Source organism: Sturnira hondurensis, unplaced genomic scaffold (assembly GCF_014824575.4).
Source record: "Sturnira hondurensis isolate 20B ecotype Veracruz unplaced genomic scaffold, ASM1482457v3 Scaffold0001074, whole genome shotgun sequence".
In the NCBI taxonomy this organism is placed as follows: domain Eukaryota; kingdom Metazoa; phylum Chordata; class Mammalia; order Chiroptera; family Phyllostomidae; genus Sturnira; species Sturnira hondurensis.
The window spans coordinates 3,640,533-3,668,145 of NW_028073705.1; the positions used below are offsets into that span (position 1 = coordinate 3,640,533).

The 27,613-nt window shown below is 38.4% G+C and overlaps 2 protein-coding genes and 1 non-coding gene across 5 annotated transcripts in view; 2 read left to right on the top strand and 1 right to left on the bottom strand.

Annotated features, from left to right (window-relative positions):
- The window catches only part of WBP4 (WW domain binding protein 4), a 30,592-nt gene extending 23,760 nt beyond the window's left edge, over window positions 1–6,832 (bottom strand). Inside the window, exons 1-4 of one of the 3 annotated variants that reach the window (XM_037060486.1) lie at window positions 6,618–6,832; window positions 5,306–5,378; window positions 3,050–3,112; window positions 2,840–2,963 (exon numbers count right to left, since the gene is read on the bottom strand). In XM_037060486.1, coding sequence (XP_036916381.1) covers window positions 2,840–2,900 — 61 coding nt within the window. In that variant the 5' untranslated portion in view covers window positions 2,901–2,963; window positions 3,050–3,112; window positions 5,306–5,378; window positions 6,618–6,832. Of the gene's footprint in view, window positions 1–2,839; window positions 2,964–3,049; window positions 3,113–5,305; window positions 5,379–6,292; window positions 6,433–6,617 lie in introns of those variants that run through there. The other 2 variants (XM_037060477.1, XM_037060467.1) reach the window with 2 other exon arrangements.
- Window positions 6,833–6,900: 68 nt separating this feature from the next.
- ELF1 (E74 like ETS transcription factor 1) overlaps window positions 6,901–27,613 on the top strand; it is a 138,022-nt gene continuing 117,309 nt past the window's right edge. The window contains exon 1 of the mRNA XM_037060436.1: window positions 6,901–7,100. The gene's annotated coding sequence lies outside the window, so the exon portion shown is untranslated. The remainder of the gene's footprint in view (window positions 7,101–27,613) is intronic.
- Window positions 7,131–7,202, top strand: TRNAE-UUC (transfer RNA glutamic acid (anticodon UUC)). The gene has a single exon. It is a non-coding gene; the product is annotated as a tRNA-Glu (tRNA).

Sequence of the window (27,613 nt, forward strand, 5' to 3'; positions counted from 1 at the left end):
ATGTTAACGTGGAAGAATTTAGTAAAATAGAGTTTGGTATTTTTATGGCATTTTATACCCTTTATTATACATCTGTTACAAGCAGTCATTTTCAAATTAAAAAAAAAGAAAAGAAAATCGCCAACACAAGAGCCATCTGGTGTGAATGAATCAAAATTATAACAATTGCCTTGGCTGCATGGTTTAGTTGGTTGGAGCATCATCCCATATACTAAAGGGTTGCAGGTTCAACCCCTGGTTGGGGCGCATGCAGGAAGCAAATGATCAATATTTCTCACATCAATGTTTCTTTTTCTCTCTTTCCCTTCCTCTTACTCTAAAATTAATAAAAACATATCCTAACGCAAGGATTAAAATTTATTTTTTCATTATACCTATTTGTTTTGTCAGATTGATAAAAATATATTTTTTGGTGTGCTGCAGAATTTTAGTAATTAGGTTATGTATTCCATGCAATGAAAATCACTGGCACAGAGTAATGAATACAGTAAAAAATATTGCACTACAATTAGATAATGTGATAAACATCATTACAATGATGATGATATTATAATATATAAGTGTATCAAAGCAACACATTGGATACCTTAACTTTACACAAGGTTTACGTCAAATATATTCAATTAAAAAATCAAAAAGAAAAACAGTATCATCTGTCTTCTAGCAATAGTCAATTAATTTGTAATTTGTCCACAAAAAGCCAATTCGCTGTTATTCAACCACATAAACAAACATGATTGATATGGCTTTTACCATATAGATAAAGTGAACTATATTGTTAAAATGCAATGCCTTAAAAAGAGAATGTAGAAGGGAGAGAGAAAGGGAGAGAAACACTGATGTGAGAGAGAAACTTCGATTAGTTGTCTCTCATACTTGCCCTGACTGGGGACCAAACCTGCAACCAGGCATGTACCCCAACCAGAATCAAACCAGCAGCAACCTTTTGCTTTGCAGGATGGCACCCAACCAAGTGAGACACACTGGTCAGGGCACAATGTCTATTTTTTAATAAATAGATGCTTTTAGCCAAATAATTAGAATACCTAAAAAAATGTCTCTGAAATCAACCACTGACCTAAGACAGAACTAGGATTAAATAATTACCAGGGTTATTTAGTTGTTATGAATGGAGGTGTTAAAATATGAAGCTTTAAAAGCAAAACAAAAGTGTTACGTCCCCTAGAGCAAGGGACATTAAAGGAAAGAATAAACAAATGGGACTTCATCAAAATAAAAAGCTTCTACAAGGCTAAAGAAAACATCAGCAAAATGAAAAGGGAACCAAGCATATGGGAAAATGTGCTTTCCAATGCTACCTTGGACAAGAGTTTGATCTCCAAAAATATAGAGAACTCACGTGACTCCACTCCAGAAAGATAAACAACCTAATTAAAAAATGGGCTGGGATGGGGGTAAAGGGCAGAAAACTGCACTTAAACAACAATTAAAATTTTTAAAAAATGGGCAAAGGACCTGAACAGACACTTCTCCAAGGAGGATATACAGAGGGCCCAAAGACATATGAAAGGATGCTCAGCATCACTAGCCATCAGAGATACAAATTAAAACAATGAGATACCACTTCACACTGGTCAGAATGGCCATCATAAACAAAGCAACAAAAAACAAGGGTTGATGAGTTGCGGAGAAAAGGAAACCCTAGTGCACTGTTGGTAGGAATGCAGACTGGGGCAGCCACTGTGGAAAACAGTATGGAATTTCCTCAGAAAACTAATAATGAAACTGCCTTTTGAGCTGACAATTCTACTGCTGGGATTATACCCTAAGAATCCTGAAACACCAATTCCAAAGAACCTATGTATCCCAATGTTCACAGCAGCACAATTTACAATAGCCAAGTGTTGGAAACAGCCTAAGCGTCCACCAGTACATGAACGCATCAAAAAACTATGGTACATTTACACGATGGAATACCTCACAACAGAAAGAAAGAAGGAGCTCCCACCCTTTGTGACAGCATGGATGGAACTGGAGAGCATTATGCTAAGTGAAATAAGCCAGGTGGTGAAAGACAAATATCATATGACCTCACCTATAAGTGGAACTTAATCAATAAAACAAGCAAGCAAGCAAAATATAACCAGAGACATTGAAATAAAGAACTGATAGTAACCAGAGGGGAGGTGGAAGAGGGTAATAGAGGGAAAAGGGGGAAAGGTCATCAAGGAACGTGTATAAAGAACACATGGACAAAACCAAAGGTAGGTAGGATCGAGGGTGGGAGGTGGGAATGCCTGGGGTAGGGAGGAGTGGTGGGTGGAAAAAAAATAAAAGGAAATTTTGTAATGTCCTTATCACATACTGTTAATTAGCAACATGTAGTCTCTGATGGATTTTTGGATTAATAAGTATGTATACAATGGGGGAAAAAACAAATTAGTAGCACTTTAAAAGTCTTTTCAAAAACAAAATTCTCTCTAAAAAATTTTTTAAGAGGAATCTATCAATGGTATGACTATATTACTAAATTAAAAAAGATGTTTTTATCAAGAGATAAAAAATTCAGAAAATTTAATGGCAATTCATAGTCAAATTCTGAATATTTAGAAGGAAAAGTAGTTCCCAAATAAAAGCCATCTTTCAGAAATGTGGGTCAAGCATATTTACTGGTGACCTATTAAAAGAATTTGTGTAAGAAAAAAAAAAGGCAAAATAAAAGGGCTCAAGCAAACTCCCAGTCTAAATAGGGCTATGATTCGTAGGAAAAGCACTCAGAATATAACCTGAGTGTATAACCTCCTCATGGAAACAATAAAAGCTAACTTAGCATAACCTCTGATGTTACTTCTAAAACACGTTGGCTGGTTTTTTTTACCTGACTCTAAGCCAAGCCTTTTCAAATCCTCTTGGTATGCTTTTAGGGCAGCTGCCTCCATTGCCGCAAACTCCTTTGATGCCTTTTCTTCTTCCTTTGCCTTATCCAGGCTTTTCTGTTTAATCTACATAAGACATATACAGTAAAAGTTAGATAAAGGACTGATATTTACATAGAAAAATTGTCAAAAAAAGAATAAAACTAAATTACCTCACTGATTCGCTTTGCCACATTTTCCTTATGATTCTTTCCTCTTTCATGAAATTCAACGCTCTTAAAAATGAAAAAAAAAAAGAAAAAATACAAAGGAAAACTATATAAACATTATAATGTTCACAGTAAAGTAACAATAAAATTGGGAATGGAACATAAAATTAAAACTAAAATGACTGGTAGAAAAGATAAAATATAATTTTAATGCAAATTGGCCCTTTTTATCAAATGATGCTACAGAATTGAATTACATTATTTATTATTATGCCCGCTGACTAGGTCTTCTTTAGTGTTTAAAATAAAGTACAGTGACCATATTAATGGAGAAAAACACAAGGTACACTTGATGACTAATCTAGTGAACACAACTATAATGAGGACTCAAATGACATGAAGCCAAAAGAGGAGTGGAAAAACATCTTAACTTTAGAAACACCTCTCAACACAAAATGTCAAAACCTTGTAGGTATATAGAATTTATACTGCTCTATTTGCTACATTAGGACAATAAATAATGATTCTTAGAACCATTTTCTACCAAACTGGGAGAAAAGTAGACATTAAAAAAATTTATCCTAAAAATAGTAAACAAATACTTTTATATAATGTTGTAATGGTACAAAATGTAAAACTTTTATCCAGGGCAATTTGGAACTATCTATCCAAATTAGGTTGCTGAAATAGAGAACAAAAAAGTTCCCTAAAAATTAATGTGGAGAGAGCTCCAGGATATACTGTTTAATAAAAAAACAAAACAAAAACAAAAAATAATGGTGCAGAACAGGGTATATATCATGCTACCTTTTATGTATGTTGGAATAAGAACCTATATCTATATGGAATAAAAACCTGTATCTATATTCATATAGAAACAATGATACACAAGAAAATTAGAAAAAGTAATAACCTTTATAGGAAAAAATAGTAATCTATGAGGAACGACAGTAACTTGGATGAATGGGGACAGAGGTGGTTGAGTAAATGTTACCTATTTAAAACAGCCAGAAATGCTCCTTATGGTTGTATGCAATAGAATTATCTGGTAAACTTTGTAAAAACGAGTTTTGTAAAATCTTACACAATGCATTAGCTGAGCTATTCTAATGTATCACTGTGAATTTCTCTTTAAAAGTGTGACTCTTAAGGTAAATGTTCATCCTTTATTTTTCATATATTAATTTTCCTATAATTGATTATACCCCACAAAGACTATTATAGGCCCATTCAAAAGTAAACTAATTTTGTCTCTAATTAATGGTTAAATTCATGTGTATTAGCAATTCAAAGAGATAAAGAACAACTATCCTAGAGGAATTTTATATTCTACTTAACTCAAGATTCATTAAACTTCTTGGGTACCTTTAAATAAGGGAGATTATCAGTGATTTGTGTAGGTTTTAAAATCTGTGGCATTTATTTGTAACGGTAGTCTAAGTCAAAAAAGATAGTCAAGAACTTTAGCAACGACTCAACAAGACTCAAAGCGAAACAAAACCCAAAAGAAAATCATCACCAAATTCTTTGTAGACAAAATGTCTACCAAATACAACATTGTTACAGACAGGGCTATTATTCTTTTTTTGCATCCAAGTCTACCAAGTAAAAAGGACATGTATATGCAACATATTTCAAAAATACCCTAGTATATAATAAGTACTATGTACATGCATGAGAGGGGTTAAAAAAAAGCAATAGTGCTGCTTTTTATGTCTTAAAAGCTGAAACTACACTAAAAGATACAGTAATATAACTTGCTTAACAGAGTTGCTACTTTCATATTCCATGACAGAAGTCATGATGCTCTTTCAAATTTAAGCATTTATAGACATAAAGCTCTGTATTAAATATATTTAATTATCTCTAGAGCAAAAAAAAAAGAAAAACTACAGTGTTTCTTATTACATATTAAGGGCTTTCCACTTGTACATGCTAGTGTTACAAACAACACCATCATAGCTAGATATTTCACAGACACTGATGAGATTACCCACTCGATGTTCATTTCCTGAATTTGACTGAGGGCCATAGTGAAATAATTGGGCTTAATAAATATATAATCAAATTTAGGATGATGAAGAGAAAGCAAGCACACAGGTCTCCTACAAGGAATGAAAAGATAACAGAAATCTTTCAATGTTTTGAAAACCTAAAGCAATGTATATGAAAATGGTTTGTAAACTCTTGAGTCTGGATCAAAAAGGACCACTTCACATAAATACATTATCAGAACCTCTAATAGTGGAATTATCATACAGGCCTATTGTCTGCTATCCAGCACTTGCAGTAATCACAGAATTTCTTTGGTTGTGACTTCCAGTAGTCTGCCCTGAAAAAGGGAAAAACAATTCTAAGCTTACTTATAACTTAAAAAGTTAAAACTTTACATGCTTTACATTTTCCTAGACGTTGAAATACAAGTCTCTGCTACCTGACTGAAGCAGTCAAGTGAAATTGTTGCTATCGAGAAGACAAGTCTGCACCGATTTTAAAACCCCCTTAGATATAACAACTATAAAAAATTCCCCCCTCATTTGTTAATATCATCAGTGTAAAGAAATAACAAACATCTTAGAGCAGGTTCCGTTTTCTGGCATTTTGAGAGGTTGATGTAATGGAGGCCTGAAGAAACTCATTAAGTTTACTTCAAATCAAATTAGTTCCACCAAAAGAACAAACAAAGCACAAGATTCCTCTGGTGGGAGACGTGGGTCCTCAGAGACCACCAGTTAATACAATTTGTTCTTGAGCCTCAGGGCAAGAGAGAGTTCGAAAAGCCAAGGGACCTCTCAGTTGGCAAGACAAGGAAAAAAAAAATCATTAACCGGGACTGGCCGCTTCTAGTGGGCGGAGGAGTCAGCTGTGGCCACAGCCCAACCCTAAATTTCACAATACCCCGTTTCAGGCACTGCAGAAACCAAAAGGCTGGCGACCACCGACTGTGTAGGTGATAGGAGCACTCCGTCCCTTCGCGGGTCGCCATCCAACTTCAACCGGCCACCAACCTCCCTCCCATCCTCTGTTTTCCAAGGGCACTCCTTAGAGGTACCATTTCCACTCCGCCCAGCGAACCCAAGCAGCCGGTCCCGTGCTGGTCCCGAGCGAGTTAAAGCAGCATCCGACACGCCTCCAGCCTGGGGACGAGGGCGGAAAGGGGGCTGCGGGCGGAGGGAAAGACTCAGTGGAGAAAGGGCCGTTCGGAAAAACAACACATCCTTGTTTAGCGTCTGAGATCCAACTCACATGACTGGACCAGGCGCTCCGCGCGTCGCCCCCGGGTCCGTCTCAAGTCGGCGTTCCCCACGCCAGGCGAGAGGCAGCCAAACCAGGAGCAAGGCCCACCCAAGCTCCTGAACTACACCACCGCCCTCCTACCCTGGACCTGCGTTCTACGGTTCCCAACTACGGGTGCTCAGACGACTCAATCCGCGTTCAAAAATCTCCTCCTCGTCCCCTCCCCCTACAGGGGAGGTACTCACAGCTCCGAAGAGGTGGGGTCAGTATAAAGTGGTTGAGGTCAGCGAGAAGGGGCAAAAGCGCGACGGGACGTAAACTGAAGGCTCCGAACCTGAAAACTCAAGTGCCCGCGTCATCCCGCTTTCTTTCTCTCGCCCTGGGAACCAGTACGTCCACCCTTCTAGGCTCGCTGGCTTGTGGCCCAAGAGCTCGCGCGCCGCCTCTGCCCCGAACGCAAACAGCTGTTCCCCGAGACATCGCCGCTTTCAACTTTTGCCAAGTACTCCGCACGCACTTTGCCCAGAGGAGCAACCTGGACCTGTAGGCTGGGTGCTGTTGGCAGAGTTAAAAAAAAAAAAAAAAAGGTGAAACAGCTGGTTTCGGGACGCGAGTTGCTGGGGTTTGCCTCAGAACTTTCCTGAGGCGGCGGAGCGGACGCACTCCTCTTCTGCGACGCCCGCGCGCTGGGTCCGAGCTTGTACCCCGGCTCTGGAGCGTGTGGGCAGCGGCGGGAGCGGTTCGATTGGCACAGAGGCGGCCGCGCTAGTAGCGACAAGAGGTGGAGAGGAGGGACCGGGGCAGGGGCGCTTGTCAGGTGAGTTACCAAGGCACTACGTACAGCGCATCCCATATGGTCTAGCGGTTAGGATTCCTGGTTTTCACCCAGGCGGCCCGGGTTCGACTCCCGGTATGGGAACGTGGAAATTTTTTTTTCCCAGGTTTGGGCGGCTAACGTTTTATTTCTAATGATTGGCTCCTTTCCTACCCCACATTGGATAACTTTGTGGAAAACGAACCTTCGCGCACTTCTCACTTGCACCTTGACTGGGGTTGCGGCGTTGGGAGTCGCGAGTACTGCGCCGGGCAGACTGGAGGAGCGAGTGCGCTGGGCCGCCTCTCCCTCCGCCCGGGGCTGGCAGGGCTGAGTTGCCAGGAACAAGTTTCACTTTCCCCGGGCTTTCCTACCGCCGCTCCGGACCCCAGCCATCCTTTTCCAGGCGCTCAGGAGGTGTTGATTAACTCCAGCCTCGCCTTATTTCCTTCCAGCGCGCTCTTCAGGCCCATAGTCTTCTCCACCAACTCCTTCCAACAGTCTCAAGAGACGCGGGGCATGTTTGCCCCATACCCTCGGCGCCACGGAGTGCACGCCCCGCTAAAAGCCCTCGATAACCCCTCCCGGGGTAGTAGCGAGAACCCCCTCCCCCCAACACAAAGCAGCTTTCCAGGGGGCGAGACTTCCCCGCTTCGCGGCGCGGGTAAGCTGTTAGCCCGAGTGCCCGCGGGCGCGCTTTCGCAGCCGCGCAGCTGCCAGTCACTGTGGAATCAGCCGCGCGTCCGCGCGGGTCTGCCGCAGCGCCGCAGCTCAGCTGGCTGCCAACTTGACTAGGGCGCGCTGGCTGCCGTTCACGAGTACCTCAAACTCTTTTTGCTTGGGAAGGACTCGGAGAGGGGAATCTCCCCTCCCCCTTTTTTCTTTTAAAAACTGCACAACATACACACATACACACGGGCTGCGGAGAAGAAAAATAACACTACATTAAGATGTGTTGCAAAAAAATTGACTTTCCAAAGGGTCGGTCTAACTCCTTGAGCGCAGATGATAGAAAACCCTGGTGTGGAGGTGGGACTTAAAAGAGAATATTGGCCGGCGACTGGGAGGGGATGTTACAACAAAGTTTCACTGTATTTTTAAATATAGAAGCCTTGTGTTTATTACGAAGAAGGGGCAGCTGTGTCAGCAGCATGTGAGCTGTAAATGAAACAAAAGCGTTATCTTGAATGCAAGCTGAAGTTAGAAAATGGGGCGAGCTATATAATGTTTAGTCTATTGGGCCTCTGAGAACAAATGAAGGAAAAAGTGGCTCTTGTGCAGGGTTTCTAGTCAGTGCCATAACTAAGAACAGAAGGCCCCGTGTTTTTGGTTGTTAGTATGTACGTGCCCAAACTCTTTTATAGCTTTAAGTGCACGGTGAGTTTTAAATTAATCTGTTAACATGAACTACGTGGTTAAGGATTAATTATGTTTACACTATAAACCTCCACAACTAAAAATTTTAAATTATCTTTATTATTTCAAATGTTTGAACATGTATTCTATACCAAGCAGCAGTAGATGCTTTTGAAATTACTGGTGTTCATTCAGGTTCTTCATGTTAGGAACTACTGGAGAGAATACAGGATATAATTAGTATATGTTGGTCCTTGTGATTAGCTATATGACCTGTGTAGATCTTTCACCTTCTCTGTGATCTGGGTTTAGAGCTACAGATTCTTGGTAATGCATAACACTCAGAAACTTTTTTGAGAAGTTCTTAAATAGGTTATGAGAGTGGAAAAGTTTCGTTTAAATAGTGGGATTGTGTAATTACTAAGAAACCATTTACTGAAGAATTACATCCGAATTTGGAAGGAAAGACTGCTCTCCCTTAATTGTCTGCAAAGAAGGCTTAATTATTGACCTTGCATTTTGTAATGACTTGGTTATCATATGGTACTTCTACTAAATGGTGCTAAAGTGGATGTGATTTTTCCACTGAGCACCCACTAGTTGCAAAAAGTTTTACTCTGTGTACTTGAGGGTATGCTGAGGGGAGTGGTTTGGTGACAATGGTTCTGTTTAAAATGCGGCTTCCTATAGTGGTGTACCAGGCAGAACTGAGTAAGGCAGCTTCTGAGTTGTGGAAGTGCTGCAGGAACACAGAGGAGGGAAATCAGTTCTACTCTGGGATGAGGACTAGACAGGAGACTTGAAGGGAGAGTGTTTGCCTGGACCTTGAAGAACTGGTCGGATTTCTTCTGATGGAGAATGTGAATCATAAAGCTGAGGTGGGGGTTAGCAAGTATGACACTGTCAAGTAGTCTGGTTCTGCAGGAGCACTCAGTGCCTGGAGAAGGAGCCATGAGAGATGAATCTGGGACTAGGTAACAGGTTCTTTTATCAAAGGTGTAACATTTATGTCACTAGAGTTTTAATAACATTTTTTGTCTGTTTGAAAAAAACAAATGTAGCATGTGTGAAAGTGCACATTTAAAAGATTCTAACACTGTAAAAGCATGTATAATATTTTGTGAACATGGGTTTTATATTTAGCAACTGATATTTATATTAATTGATTAATATAAATTAATTATATCAATTAATATAAAATATAAATAGTAAATATAATTTAATATATGATAATGTTAATATTAATATTAGTAAATATAAAATATTAATATTTTTATTAGTAGACTGGAGAAAAGCTGTCCATTAGAATTCAATGAAAAAAATGAAATCTAGGTTTAAATTATGAGAATGATCTGCAACTATGTTCTTATTGGCTTGCTTTTTTGAAAATGACCTTAATCCTAAGACAGAGCGGCTAGTTACTATCAGTAAGGCATACATACAAATTAAATTGGTTAAGAGTAGATGATAAATTTGTAAGCATTCATTTATACGCTTGTAATTCATATGTATGACTATGAAAACAACACCAGTACTCATGTTTGAGCGTTCTGTCTTAGGCCACCAAATAAAGTGATAGCTAATTAAATGGCATGGGTTTACCCAAATAGTCTCTTTAATATTTGCTACTACTAGTTGCAATGAGAAGATGTGTAAAAGTTCAGCAAGTGTTTGCATAGATGAACACCTATTTTTGAGGAAATGTAAGATAAGAAAAAAATTATGGCATTTTAAAAATCCAAAGATCTTACTACCATCCTCTCTGAGGCCCAAGATTATCTGGCCTCTGGTTACCTCCCTAACTTTATCTCCTACCTTCTCTGCTTCTTCATTATACTTAAACCACACTGGCTTCCTTTTTTGTTCCTTGAGCTCGCCAGATTTGTTCTTTTCTCATTTTGATTTCTTGCTGTTTTCACTGCCTGGAATATTTCTCCTCCAGCTCTTCACATCTTAGATCAACGTTACCTTTTCAGACAGGTCTTTTTGGACCACCCTAGCTAGAGACTCCCGTTTGATTTGTTACTTCTGTTTAGTTTACTGTATTTTATTTTCTCCTTTTAATTTTATTAAATTTATTGGAATGACATTGGTAAATAAAATTATAAAGGTTTCAAGTATACATTTCCATGATATATAATCAATATATTGCATTGTGTGCTCACCATCCAAAGTCAGATCATCTTCCATCATCATATATTTGGCCCCCTTGTTTTTCTTATTATCTAAAGTTAATATGTTTATTTTTTTGTTTACTTCTGTTATTCCAGTGGAATATAAATTCTATATGGTAAGGATATTATATAATGAGAACATTCTTACTCTATATAAAGATTGAAACAACAGAGATATTTGAGCTCTCACACATTTCTGGTGAAAATGTAAAATGATGTGGTTACTTTGGAAAAGAGTTTGGCAGTTCCCTCAAAATATTAAACATCAAATTATCATATGATCCAGCAATTCTACTCTAAGGTACATAACCAAGAAAAATTAAAACATACTTGTATGCCCATACAGAAACTTGCGCATGAATGTTTATAGGAGTATTATTCATAAGAAGAAAGTGGAAACTACCCAAATGCCCATCAACTGATGAATGAATAAATTAAATATGATATATGCATACAATTGAAAATTATTTGGCAATAAAATGGAGTGAAGGACTAATACATACCACATCATTGATTAGTCTCAAAAATGGTATGCAAAGTGAAAGAAGCTAGGCTGAAAAGACCACATTTTGTATGGTACCATTTATATAAAATTTCCAGAATAGGCAAATCTATAGAGAAAGAGGATACACTGTGGTTACCTAGGATTGGGGAGTGAGGGGGCCTCAATAGGGGGTTGGAAAGTGACTGGTAATGTGGGGACAAGGTTTTTTTTTTAGGATGATTAAAATGCCTTAAAATTAGATGTGATGATGGCTGCATAATTCTGTAAAAACATTTGATTTCTTCTCTTTGAATGTATGAATGTTATGGTATGTAAATTATATCTCAAAACTGTTTAAAAAGATTGAAGCAATAAAAGGCTTATAAAATATTTGTCTCTACATTTTGCATTTATCATTTGGATATTTAAATATTTAAAAGTAATTATGGAATAATTTAATACTACAGCTCTAGCTGTTAGAAATAGTCCAGGAATGCAGCACGTGCTCAGTAAATAGTTAACAAAGGAGGTTAAAATATACGGATATTTTAATTATGATACAGTGCGTAGTGGGATAAGTGTACAGAGGAGACTAAACCAAGGGATGGTTATAAGGGTTTGAAGGTCTCCAAAACATTTGGATTTGTGTGAGAGGAATGGGGAAGGATCTCCTCTAGAAGGCAGCATTTGAGATGGGCTTTTGAGTCAGGTTAGGCTTTTGCTGATGGAGGTGATATGGTGAAAGGCTCGGCAGGACTACATGCACATTTAACAGTTGCCAGCATAGAACATTTTGACTGCACTGAGGAAACAAGTAACATAGGAATGGGAGATAAGGCTGCAAAAATAGATTAGGATCTATAGCTAACAATGTTATTGTTGACAGATGTCCTCTGATATCTTTTTGTTACCCCCCAACCCCTAGCGTTCTTCCGGTGGCCTATACTTGGGAAATAGCTGGTAGTGTCTGGGGGTTTATCTCCTTTCCTCTAACAGTTCTCAGCTCAAGACTGTCAAGTCAGGAGTACAACTTTGAAGCAGAGACTTTGACTTGTTCCCCTCAGTATTGTCAGCACTTGGAGCAGTGCTTGGCACTTGGTGAGTATTTAGAAAATATTTGAATGAGTGAAAACCAGGAAGTTGCAAGTCTATTCAAAGTGGAGTTCATTTTACTAATCCCCTTGACTCTTGCAGGGCATTTAAATTTGTTTATTTATTAATATTTTATTCTTACCCAAGGACATGCTTAGAGAGACATCGATATGAGACAGATAGAATCAGAATCAATCAGGAACCTAACCTGCAACCCAGACATGTGCCCTGACCAGAAATCGAACCCATGACCTTTTGTCCACTCTCCAACTAACTGAACCACATAGGCCAGGGCAACGCTTGCAGAGCATTTAAATAGAAGATTTGGGGTTCTGATTATGAATTTTGGAAGGTTCTGATCATGAAGGTCCTTGAATTTTGGGATAAGGAATTTACTTAGCTAGGAGAAGGGATTTTGGGTAATATGGTAAGTGTTTTAATGAAGTTAATTTGGTAATAGTGTGAAGGATGTACTGGTGGATGGAAGAATTGTGTTTGTGGTTTCTACTTCCATCTTCCTATTTCTATTTTTGCTCCCATTTTCCCTAGGTTAGACCTCAACTATGGTCAGGGTCTCCTGTAGTACAGGAATAACCCAACAACCTTGCTTCTAATGTCTTCCCTAAATAAGACAGTTGCAGCAAAACAGAAAGGATCAAAGGAGGTACACTTAAAATATCAGGAAATAAACACTCCTAAAAGAAATTAGGAAGTTACGAAGCATACAATTTTATTTTCTTAGAGGAAAGGCAATTTTCGTATCTAGGATCATTAGACATTAAATTTTTATTGCCCTCCTGTGTGTATGTATGTGGCTTTTCAAACATTGAAATTTGTACGTTGAACCCAGAGACAAAGTTAAGACTGTGTGAGACTGCCACCCTGTGGGCAATACACCTTAGAACTAAATCTTCATTCAATTGAAATTAGCTATTTTGGAATTGTCTATGTTCTTCAACATTGGTATATATAGTTATGCTCATTAAATAAAAAGTTGAAATTGGTTTGTTTGCTGAGGCTTTTAAATATAATTTAAAATAATAACTTAAAAAGTTACAAAGAAATTCAAGAATGCTTTTTGGGTGTCATGCTTCTGTCCTCCAATAATTTTATATCAAAGAGTTTGTTTTTCAAAACATTTGGCATGTAGGCCTATTGTAAATGGTCTCTTTCCCTTATATTGTTCTATTTTTATCCTATTTTATAATACATATGATATTGTCCTTGAGAGTTATATTTTTTTGAAAAATACATGAAAACTGCCTCTACTTTTTTTTGTCTAAGTGAAAATAGTCATTACTTCCTATTTTTGTGAAGTTAGATTTTATTGTTAGAAATTCTCCATGCTTTGATGAGTTTCCTTAATTGTAATTATGGAATTGTAAACAATTTGGGTTTCATTATATATTATTTTGTTAGAAGCAGTCTGCTCACAAATTAATCTGGTAAACTAGCTTAAATCAAAATGAAATGGTTATTGTGAAAGACTTATTTGCTCTCTGCAACTCAGGAAATGTTTCTGTCTTGAACTCTACAAAATCTTTCCAGTAGATGAACTGTGTTTACAGCCTGATGTCGTAAGCGGCTTGCACACTAGTATTCCCTAAGGTGTCAGGAGGGGTGGGGTTTTAGCATTTGAAATTTGTGTTACCATTTAGGCAGAAATGGGCTGCAGCAGCATTCTGAGGTCAGCAATTGTACATTCTTTCTGATTGTGATATCCAGGCTGAGGAAGAGAATGGATGAGTATCCACCAAAGCCCTAGCCCTTAAGTTACCTGATATTTTATTTTGGGGATCTTACATTTTGGTAATGGAGAGATTTTTTAAAAATATAGTGTTGATGATTTTAAATATTCCTGAGTTTTTCTGAAAAATACAGCATGACAACATGATACATTTAATAAATTTTAAATGCTTTGTTTTATTTTCCCTTTTCAAAGTAAGTGTATGGGATTGTGGGTGACTTTTAAATTACTTTTTGCTACATTTATATCTTACATTCTGCAGTTGATGTATACTGTGTAATTTTAAGCAAAGTAGACTATGAATTTTTAAAATGCAAATGTTTATCTAGGCCCATAAGGTTTGCCATATAAGAAAACAGTAGTATAATACTTAGGTATGTTTAAGGAAAATAACTTTCAAAATTACTTAATAGTCTGTTTGCTTCTTTCCTAAATATTGGAACTAGCAAATAATCAAGTTTGAGATATATTTGTTTTCAAATTTTTTTAATGGTTTCATTATCTTGCTATTTTTAAAACTGTAAATGACAATTGAATTCCTAAAGAAATTTTTAGTTTAATATTCAGCCCATAGGTAAGAAACTTTGTTATCACACAGTATCTGCCTTTTATGCTAGAATGGTGATTTATTAAATCTATAATGGTGGTTATTATTCCCTTTTACTTTTTGCACTCCAGTTTGTTTTAAAAAATGTAAATATAAAACTTTGTTTTTTGAAAAGTAATTCCAGTGTACATGATTTACTTTGATAAAGCAGTAACAACTGTCCCATAAAGTTTGTATGTGTGTTGGGTGCATGTGTGAACATTTTAATAGGTTTTTAATTTTTAAATGCAAACTATTTACTATTAAATAAATACCTTTTATTTAAAACTTTTTCCTTTTATTTTAGATCTCTTGGAGGGTATTTAGCTAAAGACTTCTAGATCCAGAGTCCTTTTAGATTGTCTTTAGGTCTTTATTTGTAGTGTAATCTTTTAGTGGAGTTCAAGTTTCTTTCCAATTCAAAATACCATGACCAGGATACGTTTTTTGATTTAGGATGTATTGATACCTCACTGTGTGTGAAACTTTTCCTCTGTGTTAAGATTTAACTAATTCAAGCTTTCAGGGTTGTAATGGGATTGATTTTACCCCAGCTTTCCTAACATCAGTGTTTGTCACTGATACCTCCTTATGCCGAGGGACACAGATGACCCTATCAATCGGGAATGATGGGGCCCTGCCACTCATTCATCCACAGAATAGGGCAGTCACTGACCTAGTTGAAGGAGCTTAAGTAAAAAGGAAGAGTATGATGGGAAGGCATTGAACACAGGCAAAGTCCCAGCTCACAGGTCGTGTAGGGCTGATGGGAAATACTCTGATGGGAGATAGAGCATAGGCTTAAGTAATTCAAAACTCTAAGCAGGCAGTTGGCATCAGGGAATTTCAGATTTGAGTGGGAATACCTATCCTTTATTTGTCATCCTCCTTTTTTTTTTGTCATTTCACACCAATCACAATTTCATTGTCCCTTATAATCCTGCTTTGAAAGACTTTCTTCATTTCCATTTTCAGTACCTTCTCAGATGTGTTTGTTAGTTTATGGAGGATATTTTAAGAGGGCTTTGTACTACATGTTTGTAGAAAAGGAGAGCACATAAAGTTTGTATAAAAAGCAGATCTGTCAACTCACACTTATTAGTGTGGCTACTATAACAAAATATAACATACCAAGTATTGGCAGGGATGTAGAGAAATTGGGGGCCTTTGTGTACTATTCATGGAAATGTAAATGTGCAGCTCCTAGGGAAAACAGTATGGCAGGTTTCTCAAACAATTAGAGATAGAATTCTATGGTCCGGCAGTTTCATGGCTAAGTAACCACAAAACCAACTCAGAATGGTCCTATCCTGTTTGATGACCAGGACATGACTAGAACTTGAATGCCAGAACCTTTTCAGAAGCTAAGCGTCCATTGCCCGGGAAGATTGGGTGTTGATGCCCCTTTACTGTAAATGGCCAAGTTCCAAGGTCCTCCAGTTAAAACTTGTCTCACCAGCCCTTCTGCATACCCATTCCCTCTAACCCCTTAAAAATTCTAGGCTTGGTCCAGCGAACAAGATGAATTTGTAGCACCAGCAGGTCTCCCATCTTGGTTGGTGTCTTCTCAATAAACCTTTCCTTACTCCAAACTCAGACAGTTTGAGTTTGGGCCTTTTGAAGGATTGGGCACAGGGATTTTGGTCCGTCTCGAAGAGATATTTGTATACTAATGTTCAAAGCAGCATTATTTACACTAGTCAAAAGGTAGAAGTAACTAGAATTTCCATCAATGGATAAATGGATAAACAAAATGTGTGTACTTACAGTAGAATATTTTTTAGCCTTTAAAATGGAGGAAATTCTGACAAATGTTGAGGATATTATACTAAGTGAAATAAGCCAGTTATAAAATGACAAGTACTGCATGATTCCACTTACATGTGGTACCTAGAGCAGCCAGAATCATAGAGAAAAAAATAGAATGGCCATTTCCAGGAGTTGGGGGCAGGGGGAATGAGGAGTTGCTTACTGGGTACAGAGTTTCAATTTTGCAAGATGGAGAGTTCTGGAAACTGGTTGCACATGAGTGTACTGATCAGCACTGAACTATAAGCTTAGAAATGGTTAAAATGGTAAATTTTATGTTGTGTTACCACAATTCAAAATTTTAAAAGGCAAATATGAATTTATATTGGATATGCAAATTGTAAAAATTTAAAAAGCATCTATAATGAGATTGAAGTTACCAATTTGGCCAATATCCTGGTATTAGGTTCTAGAGATAGAAAAATGAAGAAAGCACACAAGATCCTTTTGAAGCTTATGGTTTTGGTCGGGAAGACAGACTTTGACTGAACAGATAAGTGGGTTGGAGGGTTACATCCTAACAGTAAGGTGGAAAAAAGGCTGTACTTAAAAGTCTTCCTTAAGGAATGATATTTAAATAGAGACCTGAAGGATGAATAAGCATTGGTGGGGAGAAAGAGGGTTTTGGGAATGAAAGGGAGGCTGAGGGAGTAGCACTTTGCAAATGTTGAGGATATTATACTAAGTGAAATAAGCCAGTTATAAAATGACAAGTACTGCATGATTCCACTTACATGTGGTACCTAGAGCAGCCAGAAGTGGAAAAGAAAGTATAGGTATTCTTTGGGATATGAAAGAAAGCTCCAGGGCTATACTGAGGTGAAATGTGATAGGGGAGATGAGGATTGAAAGTGTCGTCATACAAGGTATTGTAGGACATGTTAAAGATTTTGAATTTTATCTTAAGCAGAGTGGGCAGACATCGATGGGGTTTAAGCTAGGGAGTATGGAAGTGGAATGGAGTTAAATTAAGGAGAAAAATTACGTATCTTTTTGTATAGTGTGGCCTTTTACTGTAAATTACTTACTTAATCTAGTGCTTGAATGTCAGAGGGAAAAATGGTTTGATTTAATTTGTTCAGATGATATATTGGTTGCCAATGTGGCCTGTAATTGTAGTATAATATACTTGAAAGGTGAATTTTAGGGAATTGTCCAGGGCAGGGGTGTCAAACTCATTTTCACCAGGGGCCACATTGGTCTCACAGTTTTCTTCAAAGGGCCAAATGTAATTTCAGGACTGTATAAATGTAACTACTCTAACAGTTAAGTGAGAGCTCAGTGCTGCTGCCGGGTAGAAACAAGGTGTTGGGTCAGATAAAAGAAGGTGGAGGGCCGGATTCAGCCTGTGGGCTTTGTGTTTGCCACCTGTGGTCTAGGGTGATTGAGAAGAGGTGATTTTCACCTTATACTCTTGACTTAATAGTTGAAAACCCCCAAATGGATGAGTTTGCCCAGGGAGAATGAGGAATGAGAAGAGGGCTTTCGACTGAACCTTTGGGACCTTCAGTGTTCACTGATGAGTTAAAGGAGGTGGAGTGGAAAAGACTGAAGAGAAGTGGTCCAGTATTAGAGTAAAACCAGGAAAGAGTAACTATTAGTTTTAACAAAATAAGTTCTGATAGTGTTAATTGTGTTTAGCCCTTTGTAATCATTGGCTTTAGTTAGATTTAGTGGCATAATAGGGTAAGTTAGATTAGGTTAATTAAGTTAGCTGAGAATGAGTCAAAGAATGAGTGGGAAATGAAGATGTGGAGTGTAGACAAATCTATGAAGAAGACTGGCTGTAAAGGGAGAAAGAATGGTAAATGGAGTTGGGAGTATATGTGACAGTTGGGGTATCAAATCATGGAGGGGTGTTTTGGGGGTAAGGAAAAGCTCGAATATAAAAAATACCCTCTTAGATCTATGAAATATTTGAAAAATGTGTTACACACCTTGCTCATCCCCTAAATAAGATCTATTGAATACATGTATGACCTTCCCACTGACTTAATCTAGATATGGTATTCAGGGACTGTGTACACTCAGATGCAATTAGTCCTGTTGAGGTACAGAGGTCTGTTTTTCACTGTACACTACTAAACTTCTGGTCACCTGGGTGGTAAAAACCAGAGATTCCTGGGTCCACTTGGCCTATGAAATTTGACTCTTAGGTGCATGACTTAGGAGTGCGTGTGTGTGCATGAGTGTTTACTGAGTGAGGGTCTTTAGATGATCATGATGCATCTGTTCTGTGGACTGCCTTTAGAGAATTATTGCCCCAAGAATGGTCTACTTTGAAGGTTTCTGAATGTCTTTTAGTACCTTTCTCATGATGTATGTCAAGCATTTAGCAAGGAAAGATTTAAAAATTTTGCCTTTCTATGACTGGAATAGTACAGATTCTTTTTGGGTTTTTGTTTGTCTTAGGATGAAACTAGCTTCATCCTTTTTTCTTGACTGTAAATGCGATGCATCTTGTCTAGTAACTTTTCATACTTCCTCCCTGCACTCCAAGAGCTTTGGTGCTTCCTCCTTTCCCATTGCCTTTGCTCCTCTGCCAGCAGCTTCTTTACATCATTGGCTCCTTATCATTCAGCTTTCAGAATAGCTGTCACATTTTCAGAGAGGTCATCCTTATTGAAAGTAGGTTTTCCTGGTCACCCTTTATGTCACTTTTCTTGGTCACCCTGCCTCACTTGTGGGTAGGAGCTATACCTAAACTATTTACCTGGGTCTACAGGTAAACTGACTGTATTGTGAGTCTATAGAACAGTGCCAGGCATATAAACTACTTAAGTACCAAACAACAAAGACAGCTAATACAACATAAATCTTACTAACCAGTAGAAGTACATTAACTTTTTTTAGTTGATCATTACTTAAGACAATGAAATGTGGACCATACGCATATAAAAATAGATTGTGTAGTGGCATTTGCTGTTCTGTAACTTGCATGTTTTACCTAAATGTATTCTGAAAAGTTTTCCATATCTGTGCAGTTTTATGTAGGTATTATTCATTGTAAACTGAGTAATATGGCATGTTTCATGTAATAAGACATGAATTCTGTAACATCTGCTCTGCATAAGTTTGTTTCCAATATCTTAGTATTTTGAATAATATTGCTGGATTTTTACCTATGACTTTGTATATATGTGTTTATTTTATTAGAGTAAATTTTTAGGACTGAAATTGGGTGAAAAGTTACATATCGTAAGGTCTTTAGGTTGTGAAATTGCTTTCTGGAATGATATTCTTTTGCTTTCTTGGAAAGTGTGAGGCCATTTATTACCACTATAGCCCCTCTAATCATTTTATTGTGTGCTCTCAATCAAGTGAAAAATAATATTGTTTTTCTGCTCCCAGGTTGTGAAAACTAGCATCTTTTTAAATATCTTTAGTGTAGGCCCAGTGCCCAATTTTCTGATAGAGTGTTTGATTCAATTAATAATAGTTGGAGTTTTTTTTAAGTCTATTACAAGAGACAAAGAAGGACCCAGTGATTCCACTTCTGGGTATATATCCAAAGAAAGCCAAAACCATAATTTGAAAGGATATGTGCATCCTTATGTTCATTGCAGCTTTATTTACAATAGCCAAGATATGGAAGCAACCCACGTGCCTATCAATAGAAAAGTGTATAAAGTCGTGGCACACATATATATAGATATATATAATATCTATATGTCTATATATATGGTAGAATATTACTTGACCATAAAAAATGAAATTTTATTATTTGTGAAAGCATGGATAGCCCTAGAGGGTATTATACTAAGTGAAAAAAAGTCAGACAAAGATGAGTACCATATAATTTCACTTCTCTGTGGAATCTAAAGAACAAAGTAAACCAACAAACAAAACAGAAACAGAATCACAGACTGATGGTTGCCAGAGGGATGGGGGATTGAGAGGCTGGGTGATAAAGGGAAAGGGATTAAGAAGTGCAGATTGGTAGTTAACAAAATAGTCATGGAGATGTAAAGTGCAGCATAGGGAATATAATCAATAATATTGTAATAACTTTGTGTGGTGCCAGGTGGTTACTTGAAATAATTGTATGGGTCACTTTGTAAAGTATGTGATTATCTAGCCACTATGCTGTAGATCTGAAACTAATACAAAATGATATTAAATGTAAACTAGTGGAAAAATAAAATAAAATAAATTATTCTCCCATATTTTATTATGAAAACTATTAAACATATAGCAAAGTTAAAATTTGGTAATGAACATTCATGTACCAAGCATGTAAATTTTGCTATTAATATTTTGTAATATTTGTTTTATTGTGTATTTATCCTTCTATCTAAATTGCAGGAATTAGTACATTTTCATCTGATTACATTAGCATCTTTATCATAGATTATAGTTTTAATATTTTAGTTGTTTTTTTAATCCTCTCTTGAGGAGGATATGCTTATTGATTTTAGAGAGAGATAAAGGGAGGAGAGAGAGAGAGGGAGAGCAACATCCACTAGTTGTCATTCACACATGCCCTGACAGGGAGACTGAATCTACAACCCAGGCATGTGACCTGACCAGGAACCAAACCTGCCACCTTTTGGTTTATGGGATGATGCCCCAACCGAATGAACCATACTGGCCAGGGCTAGTTGTATTTTTTTTAAATTAAAGTTTATATAAGTTAAGTGCATGAATTTTTTTTTTACCTTAAACATTTTATTTCAACTTAAAACAGAATTAGATGTTCATTGGCCAGTCTTTGATGAAGAGGCCAAAGCTGTTTTCTTTGAGTGTAAACCACTGTTGCAGCATCATATTATACTGTCTTTCTACATGCCCACAATATACTGCCTAATATTTCTAGTTTTGTTTTTTTAAGTGGAGCAAGAACTTTATTTTTGGTAAAGCGTTTGCTAAGTTTCAACAATTGTATTTGCTTCTGTCAGTGTTTAATGAACAAGTCATAATTTTTGAACGACTATATATATCACCTATATTATTTTTAATGATTCTGTTGGTCGGGTGATTCTTTAGATCAGAGCTGACTCAGCTGGTGCTAGACACATAATCCATGGTGGCTTTACTCACATGGCTGGGGCCTCTTTGTGTGGCTCTCATAATCTGGTGATGCCGGAAGGGATCCCAGCAGCAAAACAGGGTAAGCCTCTGTGTCGTATACTTTTTAAGCCTCTACTTATGGTTTGCTTATTATTTCGTTGACCAAAGCAAGTCATTTAGCCAATTTGATATTTAGGAAATGGAGAAGTGGACTTGCCATTTTGATGGGAGAAGAGGCAAAGTCATATTTCATACAGAGAAGTATGAACAAGTTAGTACCTATTACTGCAGCAGTTTACCACAGGAAGTAAAGGTGTCAGTTAACTGGATATCTAACAGACATTTTTCAGGCAGTGAGAACAGACTATGCAAAAACCCAGGGGGAAAGAATGCTTGTTGTGTTCATGGGGTAGCAAGGTAAGGAAGGTCAGTGTGACTGGAAGAGATGTAGCAAGTAGGTAGTAGTAAGAGGTACAATTACAGAGGCTGGTAAGATCTTGCAATTCTTGTAAGAAATTAGTGAAGAATTTTATTTTTGTGTGAAACAAGGAGTTATGGGGAGGCTTTATTTATTTATTTATTTATTTATTTTTGTTCATCTTCTTTGAGACTCTCTGCACTTTCTGGACATGTGTGTCTATTTCCTTCACCAGGTTAGTGAAATTTTCTGTCATTTTTTTTCACATAGGTTTTTAATTCCTTTTTTAAAGTAATTTTTATTGATTATGCTATTACAGTTTTCCCATTTTTCCCCCTTTATCCCCTCTCCACCCTACCGCCTCCAACCCTTCATCATTCCCCCTACTGCTTAGTTCATGTCCATGGGTTGTACATATAACTTCTTTAAGTTCTCTGTTTCCTATACCATTTTTGTCTCTCCCCATCTATTTTATACCTACTAATCATGCTGTTTCTTCCCTGTACCTTTTCCCCACTATTTCTCCCTTCCCCATCCCCACTGAAATCCCTCTGTGTAATGCCCATTTCTCTGATTCTGTTCCTGTTCTGGTTGTTTTTGTTGTTTTTCTTTTAGGTTCACTTGTTGATAGTTGTGAGTTTGTTGCCAATTTACTGTTCATAGTTTTGATCTTCTTTTTCTTAGATAAGTCACTTTAACATTTCATAAAATAATGGCTTGGTGACGATGAACTCCTTTAAATTCACCTTATCTGGGAAGCACTTTATCTGCCCTTCCTTTCTAAGTGATTGCTTTGCTGGTTAGAGTAATCTTGGATGTAGGTCCTTGCCTTTCATGACTTCAAATACTTCTTTCCAGCCCCTCAAAAGATTTCTTCTGTGAAATCTGCTGATAGTCTACTGGGAACACCTTTGTAGGTGACTGTCTTTTCTTTGGCTTCTTTTAGGATTCTCTCCTTAACTTTAATCTGTGGTAACTTAATGATGATGTGCCTTGGTGTGTTCCTCTTTGGGTCCAACTTCTTTGGGACTCTCTGGACTTCCTGTGAAAGTCTTATTTCCTTTTCAGATTGGGGAAGATTTCCTTCGTTATTTTTTCTGATAAGTTTTCGATTTCTTGCTGTTGTTGTTCTCTTTCTGGCACCCCTATAATTCTAATATTGGAATGTTTCAGGCTGTCCCAGAGGTCCCTTTACTTTTTTCAATCCTTGTTTCTTCATTTTCTTCTGGATGGATGTGAATTTTTTTCCTTTTGTTCCAAATTGTTGCTTTGAGTCCTGGTTTCCTTCCTGTCACTGTTGGTTCTTTGAACAGTCTGCTTTATTTCACTTTGTGTATCCTTCATTGTTTTTTTTTTTTCATTTTTCGACCAAGCTCAATTAGATCTGTGAGCATTTTGATTATCAGGGCTTTAAATTCTCCATCAAATAGACTGGCAATCTCTTCATCACTTACTTCTAAGATTATACTCTGTTCTTTCATTTGGGCTATATTGTCCTGGCGCAGCTGATAGGTTGTAAGGGGCAGGGCCTTAGGGATTCACCTGGGCAGAGCAACTCTCTTTGCGGCACTGTGGTGTTGCTTGTGGGTGAGGGGACAGAGAGCGAACAATGCAGCTCCTCTGCTTGTCCCTAGCGTACTTTCTGTTGGGCTCTTGTGTGAGACTGGGAGAATCTCCCCCTATGACAACCCCAGCTGTAGCCCACAGCCTGCTCTGAGTCCCCTTATGTCAACTCCTTCCTTGCAGCTCCTCAGCAGCCAGCTCCAACCCCATGGCTGTCCTGTGCCATGGATTTTCTGAGTTGGCCCTCCCAGTCTGTGCCTTATAGGTATGGTTGTTCTGGTTGATTTTTCTTTAATTCCTTGGTGGCTGGAATTCCATGCAGTTTGATTTTGTGATGCTTTTGGTTGTTTATTGATTTTTGATTGGTTGTTATCCTCCTTTTGGTTTTGTGAGGAAGTGAAGGGTTTCTGCTTACGCCTCCATCTTGGTTTTTAATTGGAGGGCTTTACTTTTTAATTTTTAATTATATTTTATTGATTATGCTGTTACAGTTGTCCTATTTTCCCCCTTCCCCCTCTCCATTCAGCATCCTCCACTTTCTCAGGCAATCCCCACAACATCATTCATGTCAGTGGGTCATGTGTAGGTTCTTTAGCTACCACATTTCGTATACTGTACTTTACATCCCCATGGCTAATCTGTAACTACCAATTTGTTCTTGTTAATTTCCTCACCTCTTCATCAATTCCCCCAAAGCTCCCTTCCATCTGGCAACCATCAAAATGCTCTTCATATCCATAATTCTGTCCCTGTTATACTTGTTTGCCTAGTTTTTTTAGACTCATTTGTCAATAGATGTGTATTCATTGCCATTTTATTGTTCATAGTTTTATCTTCCTTTACTTAAAAAAGTCCCTTTAACATTTCATATAATAAAGGTTTGGTGATACTGAACTCCTTTAGGTGTTTCCTTGTCTGAGGAGCTCATTATTTGCCCTTTGATCCTAAAGGGATCTTTGCTGAGTAGAGCAATCTCGGCTGTAGGTCCCTGCTTTTCATGACTTTGAATATTTCTTGAGAATGCCTTCTAACCTGCAAAGTTTCTTTTGAGAAGTCAGCTGACAGTCTTATGGCAACTCCCTGTAAGTAACTAACTGCTTTTCACTTGCTACTTTTAAGATTCTCTTTTTATGTTTAACCTTTGACATTTTAAATATGATGTGTCTTGGAGTGGGCTTCTTTGCATCCATCTTCTTTGGGACCCTATGCATGTCTGTTTTCTTCACCAAATTAAGGAACTTTTCTTTTATTACTTTTTTCAAATAGATTTCTAATTTCTTGTTCTTTCCCTTCTCCTTCTGGCACCCCTATCATGCAAATGTTGGAATGCTTGAAGTTGTCCCAGAGGCTGCTTACACTGTGCTTGTTTTGGGGATTCTTTTTCCTTCTCATTGTTCTGATTGGTTGTTTTCTTTATTTCTTCTGTTCCAAATCATTGATTTGATTCTCAACTTCTTCCACTCTATCGTTTCCCTGTAAATTGTTCTTTATTCCAATTAGTGAATCCTTAGTTTCTGGCTGGATCTTTTTTATGTTCTTGAGGTCCTCACTAAGTTTCTCGAACATACTCATAACCAGTGTCTTCAACCCTGCATCTGAGAGATTGCTTATCACCATGTTGTTTAGTTCTTTTTCTGGAATTTTGATCTTTCATTTGAACCATGTTTTTTTGTCTCTTTGTTTTGGCAGCCTCCCTGTGTTTCTGTCTGTTAGATAGAGCTGCTGTGACTTCCTGTCTTGGTAGTGTGACCTAATGTAGTAGGTGTCCTGTAGGGTCCAATGGCACAGCCTTTCATATCACCCAAGCTGGGTACTCAAGGTGCACCCTTTGTAGTAGAGCCTTGGTTGCTATTGTCAGGTTGCTGGGGGGATTCATCCAGGTCAGTCAGCTGTAAGGGCTGGCTGTGACCACTGACAACCAACGTTTGCCCTCCATGGAAGATCAGCAGTGAAGGAGCAGGGTGGTGGTGCTCTAACTTGGTCTGTAGCTGTCAACTGGGTGCACAGGCTCTGGGGTTTCCCCTGTGGTGCAGGCCAAGGTTAGCCCCCACCTGTGTTCTACCTGGGGTCACCCTGCATGAGCTATAAAGCAATCTGCTTGTGGGTGCTACTTGTGCTGTGCTTGGAGGTTCCCAGATGATGCCAAGCTGTGAATCTAGAATGGTTGCTGCGACTGATGGGCCTGTGGCCACTTAGCAAGAGGCACAGGGGCTGGGGTCTCACTGAGGCTTGCTGTTCCTTGTTTGAAGGGATTTAGGAAGTTGTAAAGTATGAGCCAAGACCAACCATTTCGATGTAAAAGCCACTGTTAACACTGTGGATGGGCCCATAAGTTGAGTGGGATGGAGCCTTAGGAGATTTATAGGGTGGGGGCAAACAGTGTTAGCCATGTTGATGGAGTCTCCAGTATGCTATGCAGATACCTGCCTCCTGGCTCTGTGGCTTTGTAGGGGGAGGGTTCGGAAAAGGGACAGTTGTCTCTGCATGCCTTTGTGTCTTGGAGAAAGCTGCCCTCCAGCTTTCACCTTGATGCCAGACACTCCAGTCCTCCTCATATGCCACTGCTGCCTTTCCCCAAGCTGCTACCCCCATGCTGGAGCTCAGAGGAAGTAAGTTGGAGTCATTACATGTGTGGGTTCTTTTAGAGGAACTGATTGGGATTCCAGCAGTTTCTTCCACCAACTCAATTCCTGCTGGTTTTTGCATCTAGGAGATAGGGAGCCTTATCTTCTTGGTACTGGAACCTTGGGCTGGGGGGTGGCAGGGATGGGGAGGCTGGTATTAGGCTGGGAATCCTTGCTCCCAAGATATCCTTCTCAAATTTTTATCTACCACATGTGAGTATAGGACCAGCCTATTTCACATCCTCTCCCCTAGTACTACTCTAGATGGATGTGGTTTCTTTAATTCTGTAGTTGTTAGATTTCCATTCAAAGCGATTTCTGATGGTTCTGAGTGATGGCTGTTGTATAGTTTAATTTTGATGTTATAGCAGGGTTTTAAAGTAGGAAGGTGATATGACCTGACTTACTTTCTTAAATAGATTACTTTTGACTGCTGCTTCAAAACTAGATTGTAGAAAGAGAAGAGTAGAAGCAGAAAGGCTACTTATATGACTGTAGTGATATAGGTGAGAGATAGCACTGGCTTGGAGCATAATATAACATTGAAGTTGAGTCGTTATAAGGTTCTGTTTATGTTCTCAAGATTGAACCAACATGATTTCTTGACAGATTAGCTATGGGTATATGACAGAAAGAGAAGTCAAAAGCCATAGTTTTTGGTCTGAGCAGTTAGAAGTATTGAATTGCTACTGAGATGACTAGAGAAAACTTTGGGTAGAGTAGGTTGTAGAGGAAATATCAGGAATTCAATTTTCGATATGTTAAGTTTGAGAAGAATATCAGATACTTGAATGGAGTTGTCAAGTTGGATTGAGTAATCTGGACTTCAGGACCAAGACATGGAGATAAAATTTGAGAACAATAAAATACTTAGAGCATTGTATATGTCCAAGAAATACTTCCTAAAAGGATTGTAAATCTAAAATATTTTAACTTTTAATGTTTCGTTTATACCACCCAGGCCAGGTATCTCAGTTGGTTAGAGCTTCATCCTGATGTGCAGGTTTGATCCCTGGTCAGGGCATGTACAAGAATCAACCAGTGAGCTTCTGGTTGAGATGGAGGCAAAGGTAGATATACTTTGTCTCCTTGAACAACCAAAAGAACTGTTCTCAGTTCTTATTTACTGAGAACAATAAATTTAAAAATAAAAAATAACCAGAACTGCCAGAAAATCGAACTATATGGAAGTCTGACAACCAAGCAGTTAAAGAAGAAACATTCATCAGACTGGTAGGAGGAGCAGAGATGGGCAGCTGGGGTGGAGAGGATGCATGGCAAGGCAGCTGTAGGACCTGACTGGTGAGGTGGCAGCTGGTGGACTGAGGCAGGCAAGGTGGTGGCTGGCAGAGTGGATGGCCCTACATTTGCTTGCAGATAAACTGTGAGGAACAACTGGGGAGCAAGACAAACCACATGGTCCTAAAATGTACACAAACATGGGAATGGACACCAGAATCACCAGGTTTTCTTGTGGGTAGCACGGGAAGTGACTGAAAGCTGGCTGAGAGCCAAGAGAGCAAAACAAGTGGAATTCTTCCTACTTGGACCCCTTCCCCACATACAGTACCACAATGCAGATACGTGGATTGCCCTGCCCTGGTGAATACCTAAGGCTCCACCCCTTACAACATAACAAGTGTACCGAAGCAA